Source organism: Siphateles boraxobius, unplaced genomic scaffold (genome assembly GCF_051911475.1).
Source record: "Siphateles boraxobius isolate OS27281-9 unplaced genomic scaffold, OSU_SipBor_1 32, whole genome shotgun sequence".
Taxonomy (NCBI): Eukaryota; Metazoa; Chordata; class Actinopteri; order Cypriniformes; family Leuciscidae; genus Siphateles; species Siphateles boraxobius.
The window spans coordinates 1,498,713-1,515,145 of NW_027508942.1; the positions used below are offsets into that span (position 1 = coordinate 1,498,713).

The 16,433-nt window shown below is 36.4% G+C and overlaps 1 protein-coding gene across 4 annotated transcripts in view; it reads right to left on the reverse strand.

The window, feature by feature from the left end:
* The window catches only part of frmd5a (FERM domain containing 5a), a 130,860-nt gene that overhangs the window by 22,489 nt on the left and 91,938 nt on the right, over nt 1-16,433 (reverse strand). For all 4 annotated transcript variants that reach the window (XM_077194443.1, XM_077194442.1, XM_077194447.1 and 1 more), the window contains exons 2-5: nt 9,443-9,547; nt 7,503-7,545; nt 6,214-6,292; nt 1,348-1,445 (exon numbers count right to left, since the gene is read on the reverse strand). In XM_077194443.1, coding sequence (XP_077050558.1) covers nt 1,348-1,445; nt 6,214-6,292; nt 7,503-7,545; nt 9,443-9,547 — 325 coding nt within the window. The remainder of the gene's footprint in view (nt 1-1,347; nt 1,446-6,213; nt 6,293-7,502; nt 7,546-9,442; nt 9,548-16,433) is intronic.

Consider the following 16,433-nt stretch of genomic DNA (forward strand, 5'->3'; position numbering starts at 1 on the left):
ATTCTGTTCTTGAAAATAATGTTGGAAATTCATGAGAAAAAAAAAGCGTGCCAAATATTTTTTTGAAAGATTCTGTATTTTATATTAGAAATGAGTGATGCACAGATACTAAATTTTTCGTACAATACAAATAGACAATTATTCTGAATGATATCTGCCGATACTCATAGTTTGACTTTCTTATAAGGAAAAAAAATCTCACCCAACTAATGCTGTAAACTAGAGAACCCTCTCATTTGGTACACTACTATAATATTAGAGGTTAAAAATAACAAAAGAGCTCAAACAATTATATTCAACTGCAATATATTTTCAGATATAATAATTACACTTCACTAAAAACTGTATAATGTCGCTATTTTTTAACTGTGAATGCGTCATTATCGCATTAACTTTGACAGGCCTAAATTCACCAAAATAGTCAATTTCTTCACACATAAGTCGGACCCGTTTTCCGCCCCCTTTTGATTGCATACAATTGCATTTATCAGCTGATACCGATCATTCATTGGCTGATACATTACATTCACTGTAAAAAGAAAAAAAAGGTGCTGCCTTATATTGCATATAAGTACAATCAACTTGGATGTTTAAGTCATTTCAACTTAAATTACTTAAATTAAATTACTTAAAATTGCTTAACTCATTTTAAAGCAATGTAAAAACATTCGTCATAAATTATTCATCATGTAATTTTTTTACAGTGTTGGTACATCCCTATTAGAAACAAATATATATATTTAATTGTGTAGTAATTAAAAAATAAATTAGGTTGAATCCAGGTTGATTGGGACACTTTTTCCCAGTCATCTCAAAAAAGGCTAAAAAAGTATCCCAATGAACCTGAATTTATAAAACTACATTATATACACTACCGTTGTAAAGTCTGGGGTTGGTATTATATGAGTTTTTAAACCTTTTTAAGAAGTATCTTATGGTCTTTGAAGTTGCATTTATTTGATCACAAATAGAGTAAAAACAGTTAAATTGTAAAAATGACACCATTATATATTATTCCTGTGAAGGCAAAGCTGCATTTTCAACATCATTTTAGTGTTAGATTCTAGTATGCTGATTTGCTGCTCGAGAAACATTTACTTTGATCAATGTTTAAAACAGTTGTGCTGCTTTTTTTAAAGGACTCTGATGAATAGAAAGTTCAAAATAACACTTATTTGAAACAGAAATTGTAACAACGTAAAAATCTTTACTGTCACTTTTGATCAGTTTAATCCATCTTTGTATTATGTAAAAAAAAAAAAATGTAATCTTACCCACCCTAATCTTTAGAATGGCATCACACAGCTTCTGTCTTAAATTATAAAGTTCTATTTCCTTCTACTTTACCTTGTAAGATGTAAGCTGCCAGTAAGGCTGCGTCAGAGGTTTTGCAGAGGAGACGACCGTGGTACAGATCTCTTTTGATCTGCAGGAAGACGAGATACCTGCAACCAGGACATGGAGACAGACGGTGAGAGAAAGCACCTCATTTATTCCATTACCCTGGACACATGTGTTTGATTACGTAATGATTAATAATCAAAGGTTAAATCTTACACCATTTATCTGTAATGAGGGCTGATAATGAAGGACAAAGAAGTGCAAAGTGAAACATTTCACAGTAGGAGACAAAGAAAACAGTATGTGTATTTAACACACTCTCAAAACAGGCTAACTATTTCTCTTTGAGTTGGTTAAAATAATTCTTTCTGTTTCCAGGGCAGGGAATGAATTGAGAATAGGATTGTTGTTTTGGGAAGAGATCTCCTAAAGCAAACCGCTGTGTCAAAAGCTGTTGAGTTGGGGAAAAGAGAGACTACAACACACACAGACGTCTGTCTCTCTGGCCCTAACATCTGTCTCACAGCGATATAATGTTACAAACACAGATGCTACTTTATATAATTATGCATTTGGAGCTCATAGACTGGATTTTAATGGAATGGAAAGAGTAAATGTAAACTATATTCAAATGATTGTTTAGGACAAGAGCTTCCAGTAAGCGAACACATATTCATTCACTAAGTTGCTTGTTGCTTATTAGCATGCATATTACGAGCATACTGGCGGTTTATTAGTGCATATAAAATACATATTAGTTCCTTATTCTGTATGACCATATTCTTCTACATACCTAAACTTAACCACTACAACAACTACCTTATTTAATATCAATAAGCAATAATTAGGAGTTTATTGAGAGAAAACTCCTATTTAATAGTGAATATGTATTTCCTAATCTAAAGTGTTACCGAGCTGTGAGGTTTAAAGCACCAATGTCACATTTTCTATTCATAAATCAATCCAGTCCCAATCTGGTACTTGGCTCCTCTCACCTTCAGTGCAACATGTGTCCCGTGAGTAAAGAGCGACATGCTTGTCTTTAACTTCTCAAAGTAGGCCAGCCCAGCTAGAGCTAATAGCTTTTCACATAAGAGGCCATAGGAGCTAAAAATGCAATTATGTTCCCTGAATTCTCTCCAGGTGACAGCAGCAAAATGGCATTTTCTGTAGCCACCAGTCAATTTCTGGCCTACATATCAGCTTCCTTCTTTATCCCTAACCTGCCATTTACAGAAACACACTCGATGTGCCAGAGTCATTTGGTCCTAGAAAAGGACGCGCCAAATATAGGAGCAGCTAAATGGCAAAGTATTGGGCCGAGATGCTTGTTTTTCCTCTGTGGAATATGCACTTTACCCAAGATATTTTCCAATAATCTAATAAATAGAGAAAGTGGATATGCATCACTAACATAAACATAACAATATTTAATACTAGATTATCTCATTATAGGGAGATACAATGCTATTGTAACAATAGTCATGTCACATCTATGTATATATATAGATATCTTTTATATTAGCCTATATTATATTATATTATATTATATTATATTATATTATATTATATTATATTATATTATATTATATTATATTATATTATAACTGGTTTCTAGGATGCAGCTTGGGTGTGATTGACTTGGTTGTCATGAAAATCATGCTAATGACAAGTTTGTGCATATTAAACAATAATCTTATTTTGTGACCTGAGCAATTATAAACACAGAAAAACTCTTAGTATGGTTTTACTGTGGAATTATGAGTGGCAGAAGAAAGTGCAGAGACAGGATGCATTTCTTTTTTTCTCACAGGGAATATGCTAATTCTTCCATATACTCTAAACGATGTCCTTGTCTTTCAGATAATATCCCTCTATTTCTCACCCATACCTCTCATTAGTCTTTCTGCTCATTCTTTCCACCTGCCTCTCTCTCATCTAATTTCCTGCCTTCAACCCTGTTCATCCTCTTGTTCCATGTCTCTTTCCCACTTCTCCTCTCATTTCAGTGTGAATTATTACTTTGTGTTCCCCACAAGCAATGTATTTCACAGTATACAGTAAACACTAGCGGTACTCCCTCAACTTCACACATCAATCTCTACCTGAATCACACATAAAAATCCATACCACGCTGTGCGTTTGCCTCTTTACATGCGCACACTGTCAATAAAGCGACCCTCATTAGGTTCTAAGAAGCACTCAGTATCATTAGATCTTTTTTCAGGTCGAGTGTGTGAATTTCTGGGTGACCTCATTGCAGACTGATCGAGAGAGGATGAAAGCTGGAGGCTAATCATGTATCATTCAGAGGAATCTGTTCAGAGTCACTGACCATACATCTTCTCTCAGCAGCGAGTGAGAAACAGCTTTGAATCTTGAGCGTAACAGCAAGATGAGAGGGCTTTAGGCACTTGCATATGTTTAGGGTGCTTTAAGATCCTTTGTATTTCGATGAGCAATCTCGAGAAGTTACTTGGCAGTGTTCACATACTATAGAATGTCTACAAGCACTCCCGTTTCTTTCATTTTAAGGAGGGTTTTGGTTACTGTAGAATTTTTAAACATTCCATAGTATGCGAACAGTAATTTCTTTGAAGAAGCAACGCTTTCAACCAGTGCATTCTGAGATTTTACAATAACAGATTGCTGCATGTTTGACATATTTTTGTAGCCCAAAACCCACAACTAGCATTTTAGCACCTCTGGCTAAAGTCGCCCTTAAAGGAAAAGTTCGGTATTTTACACTTAAAGCCCTGTTTTAAGATCGTTTCTGATGAAATAGAACGGTTAAGATTGAAATTTGGACAAATGCTGCCGTCCCGAAAATTTTCGGTTTCTGTGTTAGGTCCCCCCCCCCACAATGGTTTCATAGCTGCAGTGGAAGAATCATTCATAAAACGCATTCAACTTTAGTTTACAAAGACGTGAAACTCACCGAGTGGTCTGGGGTGTTCACTGATATGCTCACACAAAAATCGCTGCAAAAGATGCTTTACAACAGGTTTTATCGTAGTTTTTGTTCAACTCCATTGACTTGTATTGGATGTTCTGTGAGGTACGGTATTACTCCGCCGTCGGGAATGGAAATGAGGTTGTTTGTGTTCTTTCTGTAGTTATGCAGTTGCGGTATCGTAGGCCACGCTATCCAAACATTGGCAAAGGTGCATTATCGCCACCAACTGGGCTGGAGTTTCTATTATTCAAGCTCTCAACGGAAGAATGTCCGGTTGTGAGGCGTTTGGAAAAATAGGCCCACAGTTTTACAACGAATGGTAAAACACCTGTTGGAAAGCATCTTTTGCAGCGATTTTTGCGTGAGCATATCAGTGAACACCACAGACCACTCGGTGAGTTTCACGTCTTTGTAAACTAAAGTTTAATGCGTTTTAAAGTTTTATTTGTTTTGACAAAGGCGGTTGTTAACAAATGGCTAAATGGAACTACAGAAGTTATCAGGGACAATAAGCGTCATCACAGGTAAACTCATCAGCTGTGTCCAAAATCACATACTCTCTTGAGTAGGTACTTATTTTGATTAAGTAATTACTTCACGACTGCTAAAAAAAGTTTGTTCTATATAGTATGAGTGTGTGTAGTATGAATGTAATCTGGACGTACTAGATTCGCCATGTTGTCCTTATCATGTGACCTACCAGCGTCAGTTACGTCGCTTCACTTCAATTCACAAATCCTCTCCTGTGGCCTCATGGGATAGTAAAGTGTCCATCATATGCACACTTCAGAATCTCGCCGGAAGTAATAGGTCATCCGGGTACTTTTTGTCTACTCTTTTATGAGTACTGTGAATTTGGACATACTTGTCACATGCTGTTTTTCGTCTGCTACATAGTAGGGAAGTATGTGAGCCTTCAATTCACTAAAGCCTCATTGTTTCACTAGCGCTCTAGCAAACTATTCTAGATCAAACTGTCTGGGAAATTGTTTTTAAATAAAGACTGAAAGAGTTGTCGGAAGATTATTAATGGTGACATTGAAGTCATGCAACCAGGGTGTAGTTCATTTATAGCCTAAGCTTAGCGTTTTACTTTCGGCGATTGTATTTAGGCTTTAAACTTCATAAAAGTTGTGTTCATTTGTGAACATTATCATGTGTGACTGAACGACTGCCTTCCCCTTATTATCAGCACCACCCTGTCACTTAAGCCCTCCGCCAGGTTCCCGAATGGAGTGTGTGTGTGTGTGTGAGAGAGAAGGGGTGCTGTAAGAACCAGTACAGACCGACGCATGTTGAGGCACACCTGAATAGAATAGAGCCTCTTCATCTCTGCGCTTCTCCTCGGGAGAACGGTCTCTTCTCGTAAGCCCAGGAGGGGAGCAGGGAGAGATTCCCGCACTGCTAAGCCATGAGGCTATGGACCAGTGTGCCCGTGCAGGGGTGCATGCATCGCCACCGTCCGGCTGAGAATGGCAAGGACTCTTGAGCCTTGTGAAGACCCTCGCGCCCCAGAACCCCTTTACCTGGACCAACTCCTCTGAACACTTCACATGCACCAGCACAGCAAGGACACCAGATCCCCTGTTTATTTTGGACACTTCAATCCCCATGGACACTTCCCCTCTTTGGACATTTAATGTTAAGTGATGAGTGATGAGTGATGCTAACATCCAAAAATACTTTATCTGTCTCAAAGCACCACCGGCACAGCAAAGTCGAATGGCTTTCTGGTGCTGCCAAACATCTGTTGCCATTTCGTTTGCAACACTTAATCAAAGCAGAGCTTTAGGCCTACGCTTAAGGAAATATTTTATGCGAGAAAATGAGCCAGCTCTGTAATCAGGTGCCATTTAATTATGTGACTTAAGAAGTGCATGCAAAAAGCAGAATTCATTCATTGTGATAGCTCATACCTGGTGATCTCCTCCTTTAGAGCAGCAGGATCTGGTGGGTAGAACTTCACCCGCAGACACATGGTGAACGGAGGTTGTGCTGTGTGGAGAGAAAAAAAAAACATAAGATTAACATCCACACTGAAAAAAAATGTTACGTTTATCCAGTAGTTCTTAACAAGGGGCCCGGGGCCCAGAAGGGGGCCTCAGCAAACTTGAGATTTGAATGAATAAATGTTTATCAATATATTACAATAATCTTACTCTAAGTTTAAATCCTAAAAAAGAAAAAGAAAACATATTTTTTTTTATTATATTCCATGGTTAAAAGCAACACGGCATTAAATATTAAGTAATTTTGCAATATATCTGAATATGCAATATTCTTGTTTTCAGAAAATATAGTAAGAATTACGTTTCTTACTCCACTGGCATTAAACATGAATCTAACACAATTTTAAGAGATTTATGATTATAACATGAGGAAGCAATCTGCCAATGGGCTAAAAAAAAAATCATAAAATATTTTCTGAACATTATTAATACGAAAGAACTTCATGTTCATGTTCTTCATGTACTTCAAGTTAAATACTATAATTAAGTATTATTTTGGAAAATTTGTATTTTACTCTAGTACTGCTAAAAATAAATTATTGTACTGTTTTACTCTCTTATGCCAAATAATTTCAGTTTTACCCCGAAGTACAAATTACTCAGGTCAAACAACATGTCAAACAACTATAAAATCTGCTGTTTCTGAATTTAACTTCAACATCTTATGAAGTCAGGAAAATTGTGATTAAACAGACTGTTTTACAAAGTTTGAAATTAAAGTTACTTTAATGACAAACTCTCCAGTGTCTCACCCCAATCACCCCAATGTACAAGAATATGCAAGTCCACACCACAACTATAACAATAAGTACACAGAGAAACAATATTAGATTTTACCAAGCTGACATACAATAAAACAGTGGCAGCCAATAAGAATTCACCTTGAGCATTTAAATCACGCGCTTATAATAAACAGAACCCTATTGTGCGTTGGCGTGGACGCTAATATAGTTATCGTTATAGTTATCACTCTTGATGTGAACGGGCCTTAAGCGCATTTCATGGCCAGTTTAACACAAGCAAAGGTCCCCACATCATCAAATGACAGCTCCTATTTAAGAACGCTGCATTTGTAAATGTACACCCCCCATGAATCCCAATAGCATGCATCATTACAGTCACTATAGTGATGATGTTCATAATTGCTCCTTTATGGAATCTAGCACGATATAAATAATCTGACTGGTGATACTTACATTTCATCTGCTTAGAAATTGACTTGGTGAACTCCAGCCAGTGCTAAAACAACAGAAGAGAGAGTTTGAATTCCTCACACACACACACACACACACACACACACACACACACACACACACACACACACACACACACGCACGCATTTTGACAGAGCACATGTACACACACATATTACATCTATATTTCATCTAACACATAATTACACAGGAGCAGGTGGTCAGTGTGGGTAGATGTACAGAGATTTTATATCAGTATGAGTGTGAGATGGGGGGAAGGGTAGATATATTAATCATTTTATCTCATTTCTTTTTTTCTCCGGAGCGAAACATTAGCACATCTTCGACGTCACGCTGAGATTCTATCACTGCTATTGTGTGCAGCCCCAGATAAGCCAAATCAGCCATTGGATTTTTGGGGTCTTAGTGCCAGTAGGCTAATGTCTAGAAATAGCATCAGGCTATTGGAATATGATTTCCAATTATAGCGATCTGAAAGCTTTTTGGAAAATATTTCCCATGCCACATTATAGTATTCTGTATTTTCAGCTAATCTGTGGCATATTTTGTCAACTAGGAATGTTCTGAAGGGAATTGTGAGCACTTAGCAGACGCTAGCGTTGTTCCATTGTGTCGTCTACAGACGAGCATCAGTTAGACGTCCTCATTATTATTTATGTCAGTCAATACGAGAGGCTCCCAAAGGGGGTCAGTGAAAAAGACAGATATTAAGAAACTCTAGAGTATGTATGTAAAGCCTGTACACGCTCAGGTTTGCATTTAGCAGACAAAGACCAGGACAAATCTCCAATTCAACAGGATTTCATTACTGAGAGCTATACAGAATGTTTATTCACATTTTTTTTTAAATAAAATTTTATAAAAATTTTGAAATTAACATTTAATATAAATACTACTATATATTCAAAATATTTAAACAATTGATATTTTGTAAATATAAAATGTTTTGTTTTAACATTTAAAGTAATGTTGTAATTGTTAAGTAAAACTAAAACTTAAACAATAAAAAATAAACAAACATAAATGACAAGTCCATAATCACATTTCTATAACTTACACTAGCATTAAATGAAAACTAATTAAAAATATTAATAATAGTAGCCTACATTAATAATAAATAAAAATAACACTGATTTGAGGACAGGTGTTTGAGCTATTCTTTTCATTCGAGTATAACCACTGACCACATTAATAAAGTATTTTGTAAACAGTAGCAGTAAAGAAACCACAAAAAACAATGACTATAATCCCATTACCTCTAAAAGCATTTTTAAATCAAATTAGATTAATTCGATATTTACATCCTGAAAGCAAAAGTGAAAATTCTGCAAGTTTAGCCATATTGACATTGACTATATGAAACATGCACAGTGTTCTCACAATACAGGGCCAAAGGAACACTGGGGTAATTGGCAGGAACAGTCTGTTCCTCACACTGTTACGGGTTTCTTGTGTCTTTTAAAGACTTGTGTATTACTTCCTGTCCCATGTGCCATTTTGTAGTCAGTTTGTAGTTTTTCCCGTTGATTTGTAAAAAAAAAAAAATGTATATATATATATATACTATACTAACATAAGGGCCTGGCCTCACATGATTTACAATTTTCAAACCTGTCCTTCTAGAAGGTTCATTCCATCAATCATCAGCTCTGTCTCTTTACTCCAGTATAACCCTGAGAGTCAGTCAGACCAGTGCAGGATCAATACAAACACAGCCCACCCAGAACACATATGAATTCATCACTTATTAGGCATCACAACCAATACGCTTCGAGAAACGAAAGTCACTTTGAGTATCCTGACAGGTGAAGCTTTATCGTAATAAAAAAGCTGTGGACATGAATGCAGAAATGATGAATTGGTGCTGCGCATTACCGTTGACCTTGAACTGTTCGACACGAGCCACATGGTGGGACACTCACCCGTTGTTTATCCGGATCGACATATCTAATGCCAAAATAGTCCTTCTCCAGCAGGTTTAGATGGTGGCAAATGAGGTCAAACAAATACTGGCCTTTGGCATCCCTCTGAAAGACATAGAGAATAACAAACGATCAATAGAGCAGAAGTTTATTATTTGTCTGGGTATGCATTTTATTTTTGGACCAAAGAAAAAAGACCAGCCAATTAAAACTAAAGTTTAGTGAACTGAAGGCTGAGATGGAAAGCAGGGGATATTAATTACTGATGACATTTTTATTATTATTATTATTCTGACTCCTTTGGAGAGATTCTGTATATTCAATATGAATGCAGAGTCTTGGAATTTCCATTTAATTTCCATGACCTTTTCATTCATGATAGGATTTCAAAAAACAATGTCGGAGACGGGGAGACTGCTGTGCTGGGATTCATTTCTATTTGTATGCCAGGTACCAAGCGGAATTACTTGATATAAGCATGTATTATTATTATTAATGAACAAATGTCTCCAATAAAACCCACAACAAACAGACTGATGTTATGTGATGTGCAGCAAATTTACTCTAAAATATTTAATCGGGTAGATAATACTTTATGTAAGCCAGAGATAAACTAGTAACATTTCTTCCATGACTTTTTAAATGTATCACTCATTTAAGTGACTTTTCAAAGCCTGGATATCACAAATAACTGTAGAAACCTGAGAGTCTGTCCGAATAAATGCACAAGGAGAAGGAGATGAGAAAGTTAATAGTTTACCAACACTACATGGATAACCTACACACCATTTTATCGTTATTTTTGACACTTAATAGGTCATTTGTAATGGCACACAAATTCTACAATGTTCCCAATCAGTCAGTCACGTTCAACGTTACATCGAATGACTGACACATTAGGGTTTTCACCTGGGAGCCCAATCACCTTTGAGTGGTAAGAAAATGGGCCAATGGACATTGGCGAGTGATTTGCATGGCTAACCATTCCACCGGACATGTTTGAGCTGAGGAGTAGAGACGGGATTCATCAGGTGTTACAGGGTCCTTCAGGGAATGAGGGTTATTACAGTAACAAAGATGTTTTTCATAGTCTCAGACTCTTTAGACCCCACTATATCAGTTCAGAACTATACAAGCTCATTATCTCAAACGGTTCCTCATCAGTTCAACAGTTCTTTATACTAGAGGAAATGAGTTGGGAGAAGAAATGAAATTCCATAAACCTGAAGTCACTTTTTCTCTCTCCGCCCACCTCTAATATCGCACTAATTTGCATTTAGGATCTATTTCCCCTCAAACAACAAACAACACAGTCTTTCGCTTTTGCAATATTTTTTTCTCTGTAATTCTATGCAATCAGAGATTGAAGTGTAAATCAAGGCAATTCAACCCCCAGTAGCAAGTCTTCAGGCATGAGTGATTTATTCTGGATTAAGACGTACTGTAAGAACTTGGCAAGCCATACGCAGCCTATAGACAAATCATTCTGTTATGCTGAGCTTGGGTCACAGGATACGTACAGCAAGTGTATTATAATGTAGCACTTCTTTGAGATCTCATCTCGTGTTGCTCTTTTAACTGAACAGTTCCCTCGATGAATCATTATATTTACATGCAATCTGAATGATAGCAGATGCGAAAGATCTTAAAGAATCTGTTAAAAAGAATACATTTATTCAGATGCATGAGAATCAGTTCATAAACATAGTCAATAGCCAATGTTTCCATCTAAAGTTGCGAATTTATCTTATGCGCAAAATATATCCCGTAAAACATTTGCGAATAAAGCAGCGTTTCCATCCCATGTGTTCACAAAAGCAATCATCACTTCCTGAGAAATTGGCGCAAAATATCTCTAATTAAAATGGAAGTTGCTGCAATCAGGGAAGAAAATGTGTCTCTTTTATCCAAAATAATAAATGACCTGTGCCTTAGAACGCGCAGACAAAACGCAATAAATGCTCTTATGTTATCTTGCGTTCAGATGCTGGTGTTTGAAACGTAATCATGTGAGACATTTTTAATGACATATTTAATTACTTTGGCTCAGGCATTTCAGAATAACTAAAACAACATTTGAGATGAAACTGATCCGCTGGTTAATCCAGTTATCTAATCACATCCTCTGTTGAGGCAAAGTCATGTGAGTTTTTTTGTTGAGCATAGAGGGATTTATTCAGTAAATGTGTGTGGCATTGTAGTTTATGAGTATGTCTACTTATCTCATAAAAAATTATCAGACTTAATTGGAGCGCATATGTTTGTTTTTTTTGTTTTTTTTAATTTATGTGCATCCAGCGTTTTTTTAATGTGATATCCAAAATTTGCATAAAAACAGCTGGATGTAAACATGTCTAGTGACAGAAAGAACTGAGGTGAACGGTCACTCCGCAAGCAGGATGTGTTCTGTACCCAATCACAAAACCTCTGGAAAGCCTTTAATGATGCTCACATAATGAGATCAGCTAACAGACAAGCAACATATTCAGCCAAATTGAGCCTTTCAGGCCCTTGTGTTGAGAATGAAAAGGGAAAAATATAAAGGTCAAACACAAAATACAGCATTTTCATCAGCTTTGAAAGCCATTTCTATGTCATAAATGTTGTTACAGAGGAGCAGTTTCTGACATAATAACACTATATGAATTTACTAATGTTATTTCTGTGTAGTTCAAGGAAAAAAAGGCAAGGAGGAGGGCAAACGAGACTCATGCTGGTTTGTTTACTCTCGGAAATATCTTTTAGAGTTTTAGAAGGAGCAACAGACATGGGAAGAGTCATTCAGTAGCGATGCCTGAGTGGAGTGACCATCTGGCTGTGTGACCCCAGCACTTAAGAGTGTCTTTCACACACACACACACACACACACACACACACACACACACACACACACACACACACACACACACACACACACACACACACACACACGCACACACACACACACACAAACAGAATAAACACTCAATGAAGACCCTGATAGCTGATACCATATTCTAGATCTCAAAAACACATTCCATTTCTCATTGCAAGTTCTGTGAAACAATTATAAAAATCTTTCAGTAGAAAACTTTTATGGTTCTATTTTCGGATAAACGAGCAGATGGAGAGCAGTGGACCATGAGCGCATGCGTCTGCCTGATGCCAAATAGAACATTCTGTGGGTGTCTAGAGACGGCTGGATAGCTGTAGAACATACAGCCTTCACCCAGGACTGCTGGAACCCAATGGGACTGCCAAAGGGGACAAAAAAAGAGAAAGAGGTGCCCCTATTTGAGAACAGGTCAGACCACCCCCGCATAGATGCAGAGAGAGCAGAGATGGGCTAATCTCAGTGAGCAGATAAGGAGAATCAATGACCATTATTATTATGATAATAAAATAATATAATTAATAATATTATTATTATAAATTAAATTAAAGAAAAAAAAAATGAAAATAAAATAAAATAAATTAACATAAAATGAAAATAAAATAAAATAATAATAATATTATTATAAATTAAATTAAATAAAAAATGAAAATAAAATAAGTTAACAAAATGAAATGAAAATAAAATAAATTTAAAATAAATTAATAATATTATTATTATAAATTAATTAAAAAAACTAAAAATTAAAATAAAATAAATCAAAATAAAATACATTAAATTATCCATGCTTCTTTAGAGATGTTACTTAAATCACCTGTATATACCAGGTAAGCAAATTAAAATCTTGTTATATTTATATCTTATGCCAAGTTTCTAAAAAGATGTGCATATACATCCAATTATTTCTACATTTGCCTTCAATCAGCCATCAGGTATTGAAGTGGCAAAGGCCTGGCAGAAGAACCTAGGGTTGAGTCTTTGGCAAAATGTGGACAGTGATATTCACATTGATATTCTCAGGGTGAGTTACTTGTCAGCACTCAGACAAAGGCCCAAAGGATTATGGGAGAGCGCGAACCCCTGTCACTTCTAAGCAGGTTCCCAACTGAAGGCCCATAATCCATTATGGCATCCCTGCTTACTAGACTAAGGCTAAAACAGGCAAACACTCTCAAGCCTGTAACACACATACACACTTCTATCGAACTGAATGAGCATAACTTATCAATTGTTATGGGAGATTTATGTTCTCCTTTTCACTTACACTGCCTCCAGAGTTAGCACTAAAGCAACATAAAGAGGCTTTGAATGATTCCACTTTCCCAGTACACAAGAAACAGAGCAAATGCACACTATTCAAGCCCATCTTTTTATATGGTGGAGAGAGCTGCATGCAAAAATCCAGGGAGCCCATTCATCATCTAACTGAGATGGCTGGACAACACTCATTGTTCATCAGTGTGAATGTGTAAGCAGCCACTTAGCCAGAGATAACACAAAGGCAAAACCATTTATCTTGCACAGCTCTTGGATAATGAAAAGACTGTATTGGAAATAGCAGTGCTTTTATTCAATGAAACATCACACCTTCAACCTTTACAAGGAGCAGATGAGGGACACCGTTTCATATTCGTCATCATTGTGGACTGCATCAAGATTAAAATGATTACATTAAAGCATTTTGATTTTATTTAAAACATCCCCATTCATCTCAATGGCAGTTTCTCAGCTGATGCAGGACTCTCTGGAAGCTTGCCATTTTAAAACGGCTTTATTGCTCACGGTCACTCAGTTTTAGGCATGGAAATATTTCAGGCAATTACTTAGCCATAGGAAAATGACATCATGACAACAGTGATTGGCTGATGAAAATGCACAAAATAATTATCCTTAGCTGTGACCTCCAAGGGAGCACACAGGGAGAAATATAGTGAAACACTATTACATTTAACTGTTTTCTATTTAAATATATTATAAAATGTAATTTATTCCTGTGATGCAAAGCTGAATTTGCATTACTCCAGTCTTCCGTGTCACATGATTCTTCAGAAATCATTCTAATATGATGATTTGATGCCCAAGAAACATTTGAAAATAAGAAAAAGAAAATGAGTCAAACGTGATATCAATGTTGATATGTTGATATCAATTTTAGTGCAAATCGGGAACAACTTTTATTTTCAAGATTCTTTGATGAAGTTCAAAAGAACAACATTTATTTGAAATGGAAATATTTTGTAAAAAAAAAAAAAAATCTATTTAATGCATCCGTAAAGAATAATATTATAGTAAGTAATAATATAATACTATTATAATATATATAATTGTGTGTGTGTGTGTGTGTGTGTGTGTGTGTGTGTGTGTGTGTGTGTGTGTGCGTGCGTGCGTGCGTGCGTGCGTGCGTGCGTGCTCTTCAAAAACCTCTTCCCTCTCCCCAGCTTCATCTCCCTGTTTCCTGCAAACAAGCAAACAATCTGTAATTGCAGGATCTGTGTTATTGTGAGAGAGAGAAAATAAATCTTAATGAAGGGGGTTAGAGAGATTTGGCTGATTAAACCTGATGTTGTATTTCAGCTCTGTTCAGAATGATGGACTAAACATCCACATACGCAGAGTGCTCAAAGGTCCCTGCTGTTCCCGTCAACACACCGATGGTTTGATTCCATTAACTCCATCACACGTGATAAATCCTAGGCTTTCAGTAATAATCTGAAGATGCACTCATCTTTAGAGTCATTATTGAGCAAACGATATTAGTGCACATCTGCATTTCCTTTTGAACCAGACAACTAATGCTAACTTTCTCTTTACTAACTGCCATGAAAATTGCTTTTATTTCTCCACATACTGTTCATGACATCTATAGCGTCATTACTTTCTGGAAATAACTTAGATATCATCATCTATATATAGTAACATCATGTGTCACATCTTTCACAAAAAAAAAAAATAGATCAAATTTGAAATCAATGGCATTTATGTGGAGTATATAATCCCTGTTTCCCCCCTAACTCATTAGCATCCCGGATGTAATCTTTTAGTCTTTTCAGAATAAAACATTGTTTTATAGCATGGTGGCATGCTATAAAAGATAGAATGCTTGTGTGTATGAATCACTAAGAAAAGCTTTTGTGGCTGCAGTCCAGAGGTTTTTGTTTTTGGACTTTCATTAGTAGATTGGCCGCTGGCGATGTGAATAGTCATATTTCCATCCACCTATTTTTATGGATATAACATAAAAATAAAAACACTGGATGGATATGCCAAAACACGTAAATAGTAAAAATGTACATAAAACTTGTGCGTTCAATTGAGGCAGATCATTTTTAATCCAATAAGAAGACTGCGTTGAATCACATCTACTGAATAAATCCCTCGACACCAAACACAAAACTCACATGACTTTGCCCCAACAGTGTATGTGATTAGATAACTGGACTGACCAGCGGATCAGTTTCATCGCACAGCATCTCAAATGTTGGTCTGATCATTCTGAAATGCCTGAGCAAGTCTGTCATTAGAATGATTTGGTTTAATTCCCTCCCAGAAGCGTCTCATAAACACCTTTTGCGTTTGCGTGATTGCGTTCCTAAACACCACCATACTAACGCAAGACAGCATGACAATGACAACATGACAGCATTTATTGCGTTTCGTCTGTGTGTTCTGAGGTGAATACATTTATTTATGATGTAGGAAAAAAGAGCTTAAGTGGCTCCCCCGATTGCAGCAACTTCCATTATTATTACAGGTATTTAGCTTTTTTTTCCTCTTGAACAAATGGGATGGAAACGCTGCTTTATTCGCAAAAGTTTTGTGCGATATTCCAATATTGTGCGCAAGTTAAATTCGAAACGTTGGATGGAAACATACAGTAGCTAATGCTGGCAGAGGGAAATGTAGCAACTGAAATTGGGTGCAAATTGTTTCAAATAGATTCTATAGGTTTGCTTTTACAGTGAAGAAAGAAAAAAAATCTAAAATCTTGTCATTCAATCACTTAACAAAGAGGTACACAGCATGAAAAAGTCATTATTTGTAGATAAATATTGAGTTAAGCAGTCAGCACATTTATCAGGCAGTTAGATTAGCGTGTATTGATCTCAAGGTCTCCGGGGC